The sequence below is a fragment of the Hemibagrus wyckioides genome, linkage group LG20 (genome assembly GCF_019097595.1).
Source record: "Hemibagrus wyckioides isolate EC202008001 linkage group LG20, SWU_Hwy_1.0, whole genome shotgun sequence".
Classification (NCBI taxonomy): Eukaryota; Metazoa; Chordata; class Actinopteri; order Siluriformes; family Bagridae; genus Hemibagrus; species Hemibagrus wyckioides.
The window spans coordinates 8,049,905-8,065,561 of record NC_080729.1 but is presented as its reverse complement, the minus strand read 5'-3'; the positions used below and the strand labels follow the sequence as shown (position 1 = coordinate 8,065,561).

General features: G+C 38.7%; 1 protein-coding gene across 1 annotated transcript in view; it reads right to left on the bottom strand.

Moving 5' to 3' along the window:
• schip1 (schwannomin interacting protein 1) overlaps nt 1–15,143 on the bottom strand; it is a 270,203-nt gene extending 255,060 nt beyond the window's left edge. Inside the window, exons 1-5 of the mRNA XM_058418425.1 lie at nt 14,982–15,143; nt 14,662–14,737; nt 7,245–7,315; nt 7,014–7,097; nt 5,129–5,279 (exon numbers count right to left, since the gene is read on the bottom strand). Of these exons, the coding sequence (XP_058274408.1) occupies nt 5,129–5,279; nt 7,014–7,097; nt 7,245–7,315; nt 14,662–14,737; nt 14,982–15,004 (405 nt within the window). The 5' untranslated portion in view covers nt 15,005–15,143. The remainder of the gene's footprint in view (nt 1–5,128; nt 5,280–7,013; nt 7,098–7,244; nt 7,316–14,661; nt 14,738–14,981) is intronic.
• Nucleotides 15,144–15,657: the final 514 nt, after the last annotated feature.

The following is a 15,657-nucleotide window of genomic DNA, read 5'->3' as shown; positions in this document are numbered from 1 at the left end:
ACGAGACATCAAGACAAGAGAGATAATGGAGAAGGGTAGAAAGAACAAGGGGATGTTATCAAATGGAGGTTAAGAAAGAAGAGCTAAGTCCTGACAGCTGCTCTGCTCCTTCGGTGCAAAGGGGATAGATTGAGAAAAGAAGGGTGGAATGAAAAAAGGAGAGAACAGGATTGACTCTACAGGAGAGAGAGAGAGTCCACACAGTGACAGACCTCATTAAAAAAGACTGAAGAATGACTGAAGAAAGGCTGAAGAATGACAAACAGAGTGAAAGCCAGCAAAAGACAGAAAGGCAGATTCCTAATAATAAAGATATAGCCAGTGTAGAGCAGGAGAGAGGTATTATCCCTGAAATTGTCTGCTGTCCTGTTCCTGTCTCCCAGCTTCCTCATGCTACTGTAATTTCATACTAATTCTTATTCACTAGAGGGAACACAAACACAATCGTACACTCTTAGTAGAGAGAGAGAGTAAAGAGATGAATAGAAAAAGACGTAATAACTGATCACCAGTGAATCTTATATATATATTTGTGTACATGGGTTTATATGTGAACTGTTTCTGTTTTTTATTTATTGATAAAGAGGATTCTGGTTAACTTGGTTGTTCTGTGTCTTTTTCTGTTTTCTTATTCAATATGAATAAAAAAAAAAGTATGGCCTCCATAGCATGAGCAGCAGCAGGAAAGGGAGGAACCAGAGAACTTGGTCTAAAAAAGGAAAGAACATGCACCTCAAAATGACAAAGTTATCATTCATTTGAAACACTAATTTGTGACCAATTAGCCGTGCCAGGCTCATATCTGTTTATAAAAATCCCCCATTGGGGAAATAGTCTCCTAAGCACAGATTGTTTCCTTAAACATTAGGTAGGCTGAGCTTCAGTAAGCATTTTGTGAAGTGATGAGACAAAAAATGTGAGATGATGACTCTCATTCATTTCTTTTCTCATCCTCTGTTTTCGGTGGGAGTTAAAGACAAAGAAAATACCATCATCCATTCTCTCTAGGGAACTCATTAGATGTGATTTACTTCACTGGCCACACAGAGAGTAGAGAGGGAGAGAGGAAGAGTGAGAGAGTAACCTTTAGAGTTTAGAATGAAGCCCTCATCTGGCTCTATACATCCCCAAGAGAGGAGTGTGCACACAAGAAGAAGAATGGACAGAAAGAGATACATAGAAAGAAACCTATGATAGAATGATAGAAAGGACTGACAAGTGATATATATATATATATATATATATATATATATATATATATATATATATATATATATATATATATATATATATATATATATATATGTGATATATGAGTATAAAAAAAACCCCAAAACTTTAAATGAACTCTATGCAAGTGCAGAGAACCTCTGATCTTGTCCAGTGATCACTGATCATTGTTTTCCTTCTTTATCAGTTAATGAGGACAAACATACAATGCATAATACAGCTTTTTAGCAGCTGAAGCAGCTTACTGATTTTAGAGAGGTATATGTGTTGTGTGAGAGTAAACAAGAGGGAGGAAGAGAGAGACAGAGTGTGTGCACAAGAGAGAGAGAAAGATGTGTGTTTGTATTTATAAAACTAATGACCCACATCAGACCAGCCTGAAGCTGAAGACGAAACGGAACCAGACCACATCCAGCAGAGGAGTTAGACTAACCTCATTAAATATGATTAAACTAATGAACCCTAAATGATTGGCTGCCTTCTACAAGTCTCTCTGCTGGTTCCAATCACTTTATTTCTCTCTCTCTCTCTCTCTCTCTCTCTCTCTCTCTTTGTATGTGTGTGAAATATGAGTCCTCTCTTCAGTCTCAGACACCTGCAATAAATCTTGACCTCTCCCATCTCACAAAAAAAAAATCAATGGCTAATTTGGGCACATTCCTTTATGGGCTAAGTGTGTATAGGTATACTCCAAAACACACACACACACACACACATATACAAATGGATCACACAGTTAGCCTACATTCACTGGGACATAAATGTTAAGAAATATGCCCAGAGTGAGACGGTTGGACCAAAGAGTGCATAGCAGGCCCCTATAAATAAAGCAATGTACATTTTATACATATTTTTTTTATGCTCAATCACCTGAAAATCATAAATCCCACAATCTCCCAGCATCGACAGCAAGACATGAAGCAAGGGATAAGAGTTATGACCATGGCCAGGGGCAAAGAAGCAGTCACAAGACAACGACTGATCTCAGAATAGACAAAAATCCAGCTTTCCAGCTTGTAGGTTATATATTTATTGAGGATGACTGTATGTATTTGTTTTTTTTCACTCTGCACTGGCAATTGACGAATTTGGCAACTGAATTTTTGAAGTAAATTAATTCTGATTCACTTTTACTATTAAATATTTACTTTAGACACTGAGTTCTATCTCTAACCTTCAGCAAAACCAGCAAAATGTGTGTCTTGTTTATCATTTATCGCAGTTCATCATTTAACATTCATATCCTTATTCGTCCCTGCATAAGGATGTCATTTTAATAAACATTTTTGTATCTTCTAAGTCATTTTATCATTTTAGTAAACATTCTGGTCTGGCCTTTTTTTTATTTTTATTTTTATCAGCCATGAATGTTGGGAGACAGATTTTAGTCCTCAAAGAAAGAAAGAAAATATACAGTTTACTGGATTATGACAGAAGCAGGTGTGTATTCACAGGAGAAAGTGAAGATAAGAGAGGGAAAGAATGTGACATTTTATATATTAAGCCTTCTGGCCACCACAGCAGAGGGGTGCATCCCTCAATGCATGCCACATTGATCCCTGCTACTGGTCAGCCTTAGTCACTGACCGTAACCACTGGCAACTGAGAATTCCTACATCAAGAACACTTATAGCCAGCCTTAAGGAAATCACAACATACTTTACCCGGACCTTCATCTCTAGCTGCTGCAGCCAAGCCTACCAATCCCACACAGGCTTGGTCAGCCACCAGCGAGCCTACAGGCAATCTTCATTCATGTACAAAAATTGTTAACACTTCAATACTTAGCTTCTCTCCGGTCAAAATATGTTTTTATGATAATTGAGCACATAAAGTTTGTCAAAATTATTTTTAGTGATGGTCCATCCATGTTAAATGAAATGTCACTTTAAGCTCAATGATTGTGCTTAAAAAAAAAAACAAACATCCAAGAGGATCTAATGGACCATTTATAATAGAATAGCATCTCATGTCCAATATACAAATCCTAATGGATGAAGCCCTTCAGCAAAAGGAACCCACTATTAGCCTATTGACTTTTAACAAGGCCTGTCTTGAACCGTAACTAACATCAGCTTTAAAGCATCAGTCATTAGATCCATCCTGCTGTGAGGGCTTTCAAACAAGCATTGCTGGATTTCATTACAATGCTGAGCTACATAGCTGAACCAATGAATATTCAATACTTCATACATGCTCGCTGTGGTCTCGCATTGCATAAATATGCATGAGGACCTTTGGGCATCATCATCAGGTTGTTCCACTTTTCCTAGAGAGGGTTACTCCATATTACACATTCTCCAACTTACACCACTATTCTTATACACTCACTGTACTAAAGTTCATAAGATTGGCAACCAGTGTGTGTGCATGATACCAACCAGGGTGTGTGCATGATACCAAATTATAAAAATTGAAGTGTGACAAGATTGCACAAGTGAAGGCCATATCTCATGTGCATATTAGACAGCTAGACTGACCTAGAAGGTCACTATAAATTTTACATGAGGCCACTTTGCTCCCACATGGTATGCAGGGTAAAATGAATAATCGTCTATGGACATAAAGTAAACAATATCCCAAACAATGAAAATTTGCGAGGCCAATTTAAATGTTGTGGTGATAAATGTGTTAATATCTGTGTAACTGTTTTATTTCATATTCAAAGTCATTGACATTCCCTAATGTTATGTGACAAGCCATGTTAGCTTGGGTTCATTGACAGACTACATTTAGGCAATGTAAGGCAACTCAATGACACAACAGAAAGCTTTTGCCCTAATATCCAATGGTAATTTGAAGCCTGACAATGGAAGGCTGGGAGGTAAAATTATCCTTGCTCCCTGGGTGGAAAGGATGGCATACTCTTTCTCCCGTGTCTATCACATCGACGATAGCTGATCATGGGTGTCTGTAAGCTCTTTTATTGTATATGTGGAAGAGGGATGGTAGCTCTTTCCTCTTAAGCAGTAATTTCACTAATGCACCTCACATCATCTACTCTGCTTTCTGAAATGCAAACACCTGTATTATATAAAAGGGTGCACTCTGAACAACGATTCCATAAAGCCATAGGCTAATACTTAGCTCATCATATATGGACGCTGTGCAAAACCATTTATTATTATGCAGTTTCACATATAAAGCAAATCCATGCCCGTATGATTATATTCTTTTGCTAACAACTAGGACAGAGCTAAGAAACCAAGAGGCAGTTAAAAGCCTCTCGGCATAATGTGTAATTAATGTCTTTATATAAGGGAAATATACGCAGAAATGAATAGAGCAAAAGACAAAACTTTGGCTGCCCTCACTCTGAAGGTTCATGATGATTTCATTCAGTCCATAATAATCTTAGAGAATATTCAGATAATATATTCAGCACTCAATGAACTCCTTTCCATCTTTCCTCATTGATCTGCAGCTTTTAGATAGTAACCATGCCCCTGGGAAGAGCAGGGTGGAGGTAATGCGAGGAATAAATGCAATATGCCGCTTCCACTTCCAGATAAATGACGCTAAGCCTGCACACCATCTTCATTTGTACAGATGAAGAGAGAAAACTACAACTCTCATACAGCCTTGACCTCGGTTAACATACAGTATACTGTATATTGTAAGTATTTCTGGTTCTGTTTGTTTGTGTGTGAGTTTCGGTTGGTGAGCACTGTTTAATTCACAGTCCTAAGGGCAGACAGAACAAGGGTGCTGCACTTCTCGGACTACTTCATTAATCAACTTACTTAGCAAATTAATCTAATTAGTTGCTAATTACAGATCTGGGCATCATGCCAATGAACACTCATCTCAACATCTTCATCCTAAGTCTGCAAGATGGATCTGTCTCTCTCTCTCTCTCTCTCTCTCCACCTCCCTCCCACCCTCCGAGTTTCCCTACCAGTGTGAGGTTTTGACCCAGCTCTCCAGTATGAAGGTTAGTGGGAAGGGCGTCTTCCTGTGACACCAACTCAAGATGATTTATGCTGTTCTTTGGCGCCTCCTGCCAGCCTTGTTTGCGCCCCAACAAAGTGCGCCAGGCCCTCTGAATTCTGGGAAATTAAAACATCATTGGTCATTTGCATGATAACAAAATGAACAGTTACTGAACAGTTAAGACACAGACACTGTTTTTGAATGAATGTCATGAATGCGCTGTAGGATACATCTATTAAATTTCAATCCATAATCAATAACTACAGTATAAGTGGGTTTTATAAACAACATTCAATAAAGAAACAATAAAAATCAAACCAGATGGATTTTACCTTCACTCTACTGACCTGGTGAAATCTTAGAAAATTAATTCTGCAGCAAATTGTCACCACTAGACAAAATTCAATTATGGTGCTAGAACCTGAATTGGGTCATTTGAGGGAAAATAAGCCATTCTGTGTGAGAATATTGCTAGGAAAATGTCCTTTGAGTCTTCATTACTCCATTAAAGAAAACTTTACTGACGCAATCCATTTCCATTAAAACTGGAAGTGGTTTAAATGTTGGAAATATATTTCCAGGCTATCAGGCTTTCATATGCCTTGTTTAGAAATATTTATGTATGAATGTGATCACCAGTGTTGTAGTTAATGTGTTATATTATACTTATATTATATACTGACCTATTTTACTGACTTATTAGCAGAAATAAACATACATTTGTCCACATTCAGACAAGTGGTCATGGACTGTGCTAGCTCTCTTTTAGTTCATTTTATGTTCCCCCAGAGTGGCTTTGACATGGTGTCACCTAGCAGTGAACCTTCATCTGAGTTCTGAAGCCCAGTCGCATCTAAATTGCATTAACTGTGATCAACAGGGGTGAGAACAGGAGAAACATGAGCCAGCAAATTACTCAAAAGGACTGTAGCTATAATAATTCAACATGAAAGGGAAGGATGTTTTTAAAAAGGCAAGATGAAGAAGGAGTTAATGGAAAATACTGTTCTGTTGACGGGCAGCACTTTATTTTAAGGGTTGCTACATAGTCTTTTATAGAGCAATGTTGGATTATTTATAAATGGCTCAGCTCAAGGATCTGGTGACAGGTGACAAATGACAAGTTTTATGTTATGTTATGTTATTTACCTTTTACTGAGCGTACATTTATGAAATCTTTCCATTCTTATTCATAAATAAATTGCGTTTAAGAAGGCTCTGTGCACAGGAAGAGTCTAATACCTGTCAAAATGAGTACCACTAAATTCTTAAATAAGAAATGTTGTGTTAGAAGGGTGCTTCAAAGTATACAAATGAACCACCAACACGACAGTACAGAACTGTCTAATTTTAAACTCCCACATGGCACAGATACTGTAAAGACACTTCCCATAAGGTAAGATGACGAATGGGTCCATCATAGGTGATCTCAAAGCTTCTCTACTGTTAGTATAATTATGAATGTGCTATGAGGATTCACTGTAGGTACGCTTCTAAAAGTGTTACCACAGTAAAAGTTATAGTACTATCCATATATAAAGTATTATTTCAGGCCTTAAGAAAAGCCTGATATTGTGTCAGTTTTGTTTTGTTTACTCTGACTTCCAGTGAGGAATGATGTAATACTGTTTGAGGTGCTTGACATCATTCTGAGTTCTTGGTTTTGCACTCATACCACATAGTGTGTAATGTTCGACGTGTCCATTCAACACAAATAATAGCCTGATGTACTAATCTGGTGAAATCACTTTTCAATGAAATCTCTGTTTCAGAGTTTGGTTATGTCACAATGGCTCTCGCATAGCCAACCTGACCTCCTCCACACTGCCCCCTTCAGGAAAAACACTCACATTATGGCTTTCTTCTCCATTAGAAGCTGCTGTTCCTGTTGAAACACGTCATTTTCTTCTATCTCAGTCCGCTGATAGCGGTTTCTGTAACAGCAGCCAGGATGCAGGACAAAGGTAAGGATGTGAATTGTTCGAGATGTTTGAGAAGTGCAGTTATATTTCAAAAGCCATCTACAGCTAAATTTGTAGAGTTAAGTGGGTTAAACATGAGTATACAGACAGCTCTCTAACCTCTCCATCTTCAGTCCTGCCAGTCCTGCACTGCCGTGGTTGCAGAAGCGATGATACTTGCGTCCCTCGTCCTACAAAGCAAAACCAGTAAAAAATACTTTTTTACCCAAAGAATTATAAATGTTTCACAGGTTTTCCTTCTGCATTACCCCCACAGTATTTAACCCTGGTAAGACTCTCCAAGTGAGATACCAAGAGGAAATAAAACAGAATATAAATCTTCTGCCTGATGCTGCAGATGGACCAGCTCTCACTCAGACTCAGCAGAGAGCTTTCAGCAAGCCTTATGTGTGATATATTTACATGTGTCTCTGTGCTCTCAAAGTTGCAGAGTGGTTCATTCAAAGTCCTAAAGAACATTGGTCATTTCTGAAGACAACGCCATCCTGAACTGGAAATTACCCGGGCCAAGAACACTTTGAATGGCAGCACTGAATCTGAGGCATGTCCAAAGATGGGGCTCGACCTGCTCGTCATGATGTTTAACAAAAACCATTTAGGATTATTTTTTATTATTTTAATTATTTAAACACCTACATTTCTAGCTTAAGCAATATGTGTGTAAACAGTGCATATTCCTATCGAATTCCTTACTAATCGAATATTGCTAATGGTATTGATTTTTAATCATATGACGAGGACAATATTGAGCGTTGCACCAAATTAGCAAAATGTGTAAATATTGGTTCAATATTGACATCTGCATATCATAATAAAGGCCTAAGAAAGTGAATGTAATATTTTAAATGTCTATTTTTATGCCTACTTTTTGTAAACATTTGTTGTAATAATAATAATAATAATAATAATAATAATAATAATAATAATAATAACAGAATCTGCGTTTTGATGTAGTAAGTGTATAACCATCAAGAATGAAACCAGAAGCAGTAGGGCTCTGCTCTGAAACTGATTTCTTCCTCAGTCTTTATGGAGCACTCTCAGTGCCTGAACACACTGACACTGATTGAACGTCAACACCCACAGTCCCCAAGCATAGGGTATAACGTATAAAAACATGTTGGAAGTGAGACAGAGAGAGACTAACAGAGTGTATGTTTTTGCCTTAGAGCTGGCTATAACAGAGGACTATGGTGTGTCACTTCTTAGTGCCTAGGACAAAAGCAAGAACTTGTGCTTTGTATTGAGCTGCCATGTACATTTTAGCCACCCACCTCAGAGTTAGCTAGCTAGATAGCCACCAAGCACAGTTAGCTGAAATGATCTAACATTATATACAGTCTACATATATATTGTAGGTCTATGTAGGCGGCACATTAAAAAGCTGATAAGTGACAGAGCTGTTAACATCTCCCACCTTTTTTCTAATCAGTTCCTCACACAGTTTTCGCGATCTTGGAAGACTTCATTATATACTGCAGAATTATATACGGCAGAAAAGTCTTAGAGAGGAAGTAATTGGTGAAACTGTTGGCAGCTAATTCTGCCATGATTGCCTTTGTGAAGTGGACAAACACAATCTTGGAGTCTTTCAGGACCTTGGTATTTCCAGTTGCTTTACCCAGTCATATGTTACACTGGCAAGATCATGTTCTAGGATGAGCTACATTTTTCAATTTACTGCTCTGTTGTCAGAGCTATTAGCATGCTGGCTATCAATTCAGAGGTTATGAACAGCAGCTGTAAGCTAGCTAATGTGTGCACAGCTCTATTAAAGCACTATTAAAGTGTACCACTACCACCACTGACTATGAACTACGAAATGACACTGATATTTTTGCATTTAAAAACTATATCTGTGTTCCAAAGAATATCACCCGGCACTACCTGATCACTGTGTGATGTTATTGACTACTTGGAGTGAGGAAATGTTGAATCAGGAGAAAGAGTTGTATTTGTAAATGCAGGAATTAATTGAAATATTGGAAATCAATTTACATGGGCAGCACTGGCAGTGTGACAGTATTCAGCACTATAGTTGTAGGTCCTGGAGCACTCCAAACAGAGGACATGCAAGCAAATTGTAATTACAGTAAGTAATGCAGAAAGAAAATCATAAGCTAGATGGCACAGCTAGAATCATTTAAAGCATGCCAACACCATTAATACAGAAGTCTCATCAACCAGTGTTCATCTGCACAATATTTTTGTAAAAGCTTTAATATGTAGTTGAATAAAGGGATCGTTCTTCACAATCCAACTTAACATCAATTCCCATCTTGAATGAAATTGCATCAGCATCCCAAAGTGATTTTCAGGGAAGAGTAATAATAGTGACAGGAATACAGAAAAAAGTGAGAGGATGTGAGGATCAGCATCCCAGCAATCTATAAGTTAAAGACAGGAGGGACATGAAATGGTGATTTAAAGGCTTTTAATTTTAATACTGGCGCTCAGGTTTCACATTAATTTCATTAGCAGTCATGAAGTCAGATGACAGATAGGATGTTTTATTCAGAGTAAAGGTCTTGTTTAATGAGAAAGGTTTGTCATTGAAACCATCTGTTAATGGAGCTCCAATAGCTCACTAAGCATACATCAGAACCCTAAATTAATGCCACACAATATATTACATAAAAGAAGAATTAAAGGATTATTAAGTCTTAAAGTAGCACTCCCAAAACAGGGTTTTTTTGGACTGATAGTACTCTCAGTCCCCTATCCAGTGAACCAGCATCAGGATTTATTTATTGATAGAGAGGGCATCTGCCAAATGTCGTAAAAGTAATGTAAGCTACAAATGAGCTAATCTATACTGTGACCATTCACAAAACTAGATAATGACGTAATTTCCATGAATCAGACATGGACAAGAAGTGCCAGTCCTTTCTGAAAGAACCCCAAGATGTACAGTACATACACTATATTGCCAAAAGTATTCGCTCACCTGCCTTGACTCGCATATGAACTTAAGTGACATCCCATTCCTAATCCATAGGGTTCAATATGACTTCGGTCCACCCTTTGCAGCTATAACAGCTTCAACTCTTCTGGGAAGGCTGTCCACAAGGTTTAGGAGTGTGTTTATGGGAATTTTTGACCATTCTTCCAGAAGCGCATTTGTGAGGTCACACACTGATGTTGGACGAGAAGGCCTGGCTCTCAGTCTCCGCTCTAATTCATCCCAAAGGTGTTCTATCGGGTTGAGGTCAGGACTCTGTGCAGGCCAGTCAAGTTCATCCACACCAGACTCTGTCATCCATGTCTTTATGGACCTTGCTTTGTGCACTGGTGCACAGTCATGTTGGAAGAGGAAGGGGCCAGCTCCAAACTGTTCCCACAAAGTTGGGAGCATGGAATTGTCCAATGGGTTAGGGTTAGGGTATGCTGAAGCATTCAGAGTTCCTTTCACTGGAGGCCAAGCCCATCTCCTGAAAAACAACCCCACACCATAATCCCCCCTCCACCAAACTTTACACTTGGCACAATGCAGTCAGACAAGTACCGTTCTCCTGGCAACCGCCAAACCCAGACTCGTCCATCAGATTGCCAGATGGAGAAGCGTGATTCGTCACTCCAGAGAACGCGTCTCCACTGCTCTAGAGTCCAGTGGCGGCGTGCTTTACACCACTGCATCCGATGCTTTGCATTGCACTTGGTGATGTATGGCTTGGATGCAGCTGCTCGGCCATGGAAACCCATTCCATGAAGCTCTCTGCGCACTGTTCTTGAGCTAATCTGAAGGCCACATGAAGTTTGGAGGTCTGTAGCGATTGACTCTGCAGAAAGTTGGTGACCTCTTCACACTATGCGCCTCAGCATCCACTGACCCCGCTCCGTCAGTTTACGTGGCCTACCACTTCGTGGCTGAGTTGCTGTCGTTCCCAAACACTTCCACGTTCTTATAATACAGCTGACAGTTGACTGTGGAAGATTTAGGAGCGAGGAAATTTCACGACTGGATTTGTTGCACAGGTGGCATCCTATCACAGTTCCACGCTGGAATTCACTGAGCTCCTGAGAGCGACCCATTCTTTCACAAATGTTTGTAAAAACAGTCTGCATGCCTAGGTGCTTGATTTTATACACCTGTGGCCATGGGAAGTGATTGGAACACCTGATTCTGATTATTTGGATGGGTGAGCGAATACTTTTGGCAATATAGTGTACATGTATTCACTACTACCTAATTATATGTGAATATGTAACCTGTCGGACCTCAACTTTGGCCATCACCTGTGACTGAGTATTGTTCTGATTCAGGCAAAGAAATTTGGGGTCATAAACGGACATAAAAGGGGGTTGCAATGCTTTTTCATGTGCATAATGGCAGTTGACAGATATAGAAGTAAGGTCATTTTATTGATTAGATTAGATTAGATTAGATTAGATTAGATTAGATTAGATTAGATTAGATTAGATTAGATTAGATTAGATTAGATTAGATTAGATTAGATTCAACTTTATTGCCATTGTGCAGAGTACATGTACAGAGCCAGTGAAATGCAGTATAAAACAATACAACAAATTTTCTTTCAATTTGACCAACCATTTTAGCAACCAAAATAATAATATTAAAGTTAAATAAACATATTAATAGTTTGATAGTTTTGTTTTTTTTTTCACGAAAGAACATATCTGAAGAATACAAAACAAAATTCTTGGTTTGGGGTCATATAAGGACATGAGCACTCAACAGCTGTTGAACAAAGAATAAACCACAAGCAACTGTTTACTGTCATGAAGCACGATAATTATCATTTATTACAAATCATAATAACTATCCTATTGCTTATATAATTATACTGAATGAAGAACCACAATGTATGACACAAATACTCAAAACTGTTACGCCACCATTATGTAAAGTTGCAAGGGTCAACTTTTAAGCTCTACACATAACAGCAGCTGATGGGTAAACAATGTCATCATGAGTAGCTAACCACAGAACACTACATATACCTACCACATTATTATTCAAAATAATAGGATTCATTAGATCTATTTAATTAACATAGCTACGGATCATATACAATATTTTGATGTGCTTCATACACGGAAAAAAAAATGGTTACACACTGATACACAGTACACTGCTTGCTATTCACCACCTACCTTTAAGATAATTATCACTGCAGGAGTTGTAGACAACTGTGTGTTTAAGAGATGGATTTGCATCCAATGAATGAGTGGGGAACAATAGCAAAGTAGGCTGCCATGCTCTACAGAATAAACTATTTTGCTGTCAAAGAGCAGAAGCAGGCAAGTGCAATGGATCTGATCTTGTTACACCTCTGCCTTATTAAGACACAGTCAGTTGTTTCAGCACAGGCCCTGGCTGCACTCAACACACTCATATGCTTCCCCTGGGGAAGCAACTGAGGAAGCAGAACACATTTCTGACATCTAATATCTGTCTCTCTCTCTTCCTCTTTCTATAGTTGCCCATCTACTTGTCTCCCTGTCTGCCTCACAAATGAGGTTTTTGGCTTTCCCACACAACGCTACGTCATTGCTCTTTCCTTTATAATGCATGTCAGAGGCTATTAACAGACATTTGTGCTTCTACTTGCATTCTGATAAACACTGATTATGCTCCAAAAGCACAATCTAGCCCATAACAAGAATTTGGCATTTAAACATGAAACTTAATACACAACTTGTCATTCAGACAAAGGAAATGTTCCAGAAAAGTCCTTTGTCTTATTATTTTTTTTTTACCCTGGAACGTCGTGCTTCTTAAGGTGTCTAACTAAATAGTCCTTAACATTCATTCATAATAAGCAGAACATTAATGCAGACAACCATTCATACTTATGTAATGACTGATACAGGATATGATGAAAAAAAGAGCAAAATCTTTAACTGTGAGGATGCCAAACATAGCAGTGAGCTTATACTAGAGCTGAACAATAGTTAGCTAGACACCTCATGATATAGAAAGGTAATGCTTGTTTGCTCCAGCAAAGTAGCTAGCTAGAAGCAGGCTCGACAAAGCATATCAATACAGGCAGACATCTTAATTAAATCACTGTTGGGTAATGTGTTGCCGTTCCAGACCTGAGAAAAAGATTCTCAACTGCTTGTAGAACCACTAGCCACATTATACATGTAATTATATAGGAAGCATCCATAAGGCTGCTGCTAGTTTTTTATTTGGTCACATTTTAAATAAAAAATAAATAAATAAATTCTTTCCTGAAAAACTCTAAGCGCTGTTGAACCACCCAAACAATCATGTTGCAAGCTGGGAAAGACAAACATGCAGGGCCAAGCGTAAGTTGCATTTAACTACAAATAAGTATACTGGTTATTTCTGGCACAGTCAAAGCTTTATGATGTTACCTCTCACTATCTGTGGCTGCATACAGTCAAGTCACACAAACATCTCATCTTCTCATGATTTCTATCACTAAAACTGCAGGAAATGCAAATAACCTCTTCATCGCCAAACTTTTCACTTTTCAGGAATGCATGTAATGAATTAAGGTAAAAAAAAAAAAAATACAAGACACAGTTTGCAGTGTTCTTGGTGCTAGTGCATCTCCTTATTGCTTGCCACCAAAACATAGTGGGTGAAGCCAATTTTACAAATATACTTCCTTTAATTATACAAATCTGCTGTTACATATGTTCAGATTCATTGGTCTCGCAACTGAAGTCTCCAAACAATAATAAACCAGCAAGAGCTCTGCACCCGGAAATACCCAGATGATAGCAGCATTATTATAGCCAATCACAGTGATCGATTTGTGCCATGAGGCTGAGCTCAATACCTCAATTTTTAAAGCGCTGAATACAGCACACTGCTATGAATTATTAAGAAGATGAGCTGGGAGATCCGTTTGAATGCAAGTAAACTGTTCTGTTCTTCTCTCTCTCTCTCTCTCTCTCATACACACACACACTACATTCATTCACTCATTACTTCTAATGGTAGGTATCTCTTCATTAAATCTAAGATGGGCAGTGCAGAAGATCTGAACTGTCTTAAGTGTGTAGGCAAATATTTCTTAATCATTCTTTTGACAAACTTTATATATTTATTTATTTATTGCTATGGTTTGTACAATCTATCCATCCCTGTAACCATTGCAGATGTCAAGTTTGCGACTTCATGGTAAAAGAGCGCGTTGTCTACTCTGTCCATGGTGCTGAAACTACACGCGGGTTCAAACGAGCCCGACGTAATGACTTGAGCTGAGGTAATCAGCTGTCAGGATTCTTCATTTCATTTGCGTCCCTTTCGCTCTTTTATAGCACGTATAACACGGACTGACCTCTATGTATGAATGCACATACACAAACGCACACGACGGCAGTCTACGGACGCCGATGACGCAGCTGCACCATTCCCATTAGTTATCTGAACACTAAACTGGCGACAGTGATGTAATTCCAATCCAAAGGCACCTTGGAGATGCACGTCCTGAATCTTAAACCTTTACACGCTCCGGGAATTACTTAGAAACGGGAACATTTTGAATCACGGCAGAAAAAAACTGTTCGACTTTACCTGTGTGATTCGCAGAGATAAGCGCTTCCTCTCAGACTCGCCGCGTAGTCTCGCGCCTTCACCGCGGGAAGCTTCCCTGCAAACACCAGCAAAGTTACGGGTGTTAATAAAGCTCAGGACAGACAGAAGGAATTCGGCCGTCCTAAGGATCTAGAAGATGACATAAGCGAATAAGAATACCTTTAACACACACACACACACACACAATCCCCTCTATTTCGAAAAGCCTTCCTTATCGTTGTTATTAAAGCACGAGACGACACAATGATAATCCTGACATTCGCATATCAGAGACCAAGTGGTTGCTGAAAACCACTAACCGAAAATCGCCGGTGCCCAGCATGCCCGTGTGTCGCGTCTCGGTCAAAGTATCAGGGAGAAAAACCGTGAGCGGCGAGAAGCGGCTGAAGATGCGACTCCGAGAGCTCACACTCAGCCAATGAGACGGCTCGGCTTCTGCGTGCTTTATAAGCGCGCGCAAAGAAATACTGCAATTAGGCAACGTAACTAACCACAAAACACGCAGAATGTCTTCTACCCAATTTATAGCATACAAAAAGCTCTGTAGGCTACATCAATAGGGTAATAAAATAAACAAGTTCCTCAACTAATTCATGTACAGCCTGATGGTCATCGAGTATTAGAGTATTATATGCTATAATACACTATTCAGCTTGTATAATATAATGAGGCCATGTACTAAAAGTACAGTAAAACCATATTTCTACCCAGTTAGTTTACTTACCTGTGGATCGTTAGTATCGGTATTAACTAAATGCTCACAAAACTACAGTGGTGATGACATATTTCTTTCTTTCTGTTTCTTTTTATTTTTTGCATATTTGTCACACTTAAAAGATTCAGACCATCAAACAAATTTTAATATTACACCAAGATAATGCAAGTAAATACAAAATGCAGTTTTTAAAATGATTATTTCCTTTATTAAGGGGGAAAAAAGCTGTCCAAACCTACCTGACCCTACGCGAAAAATTA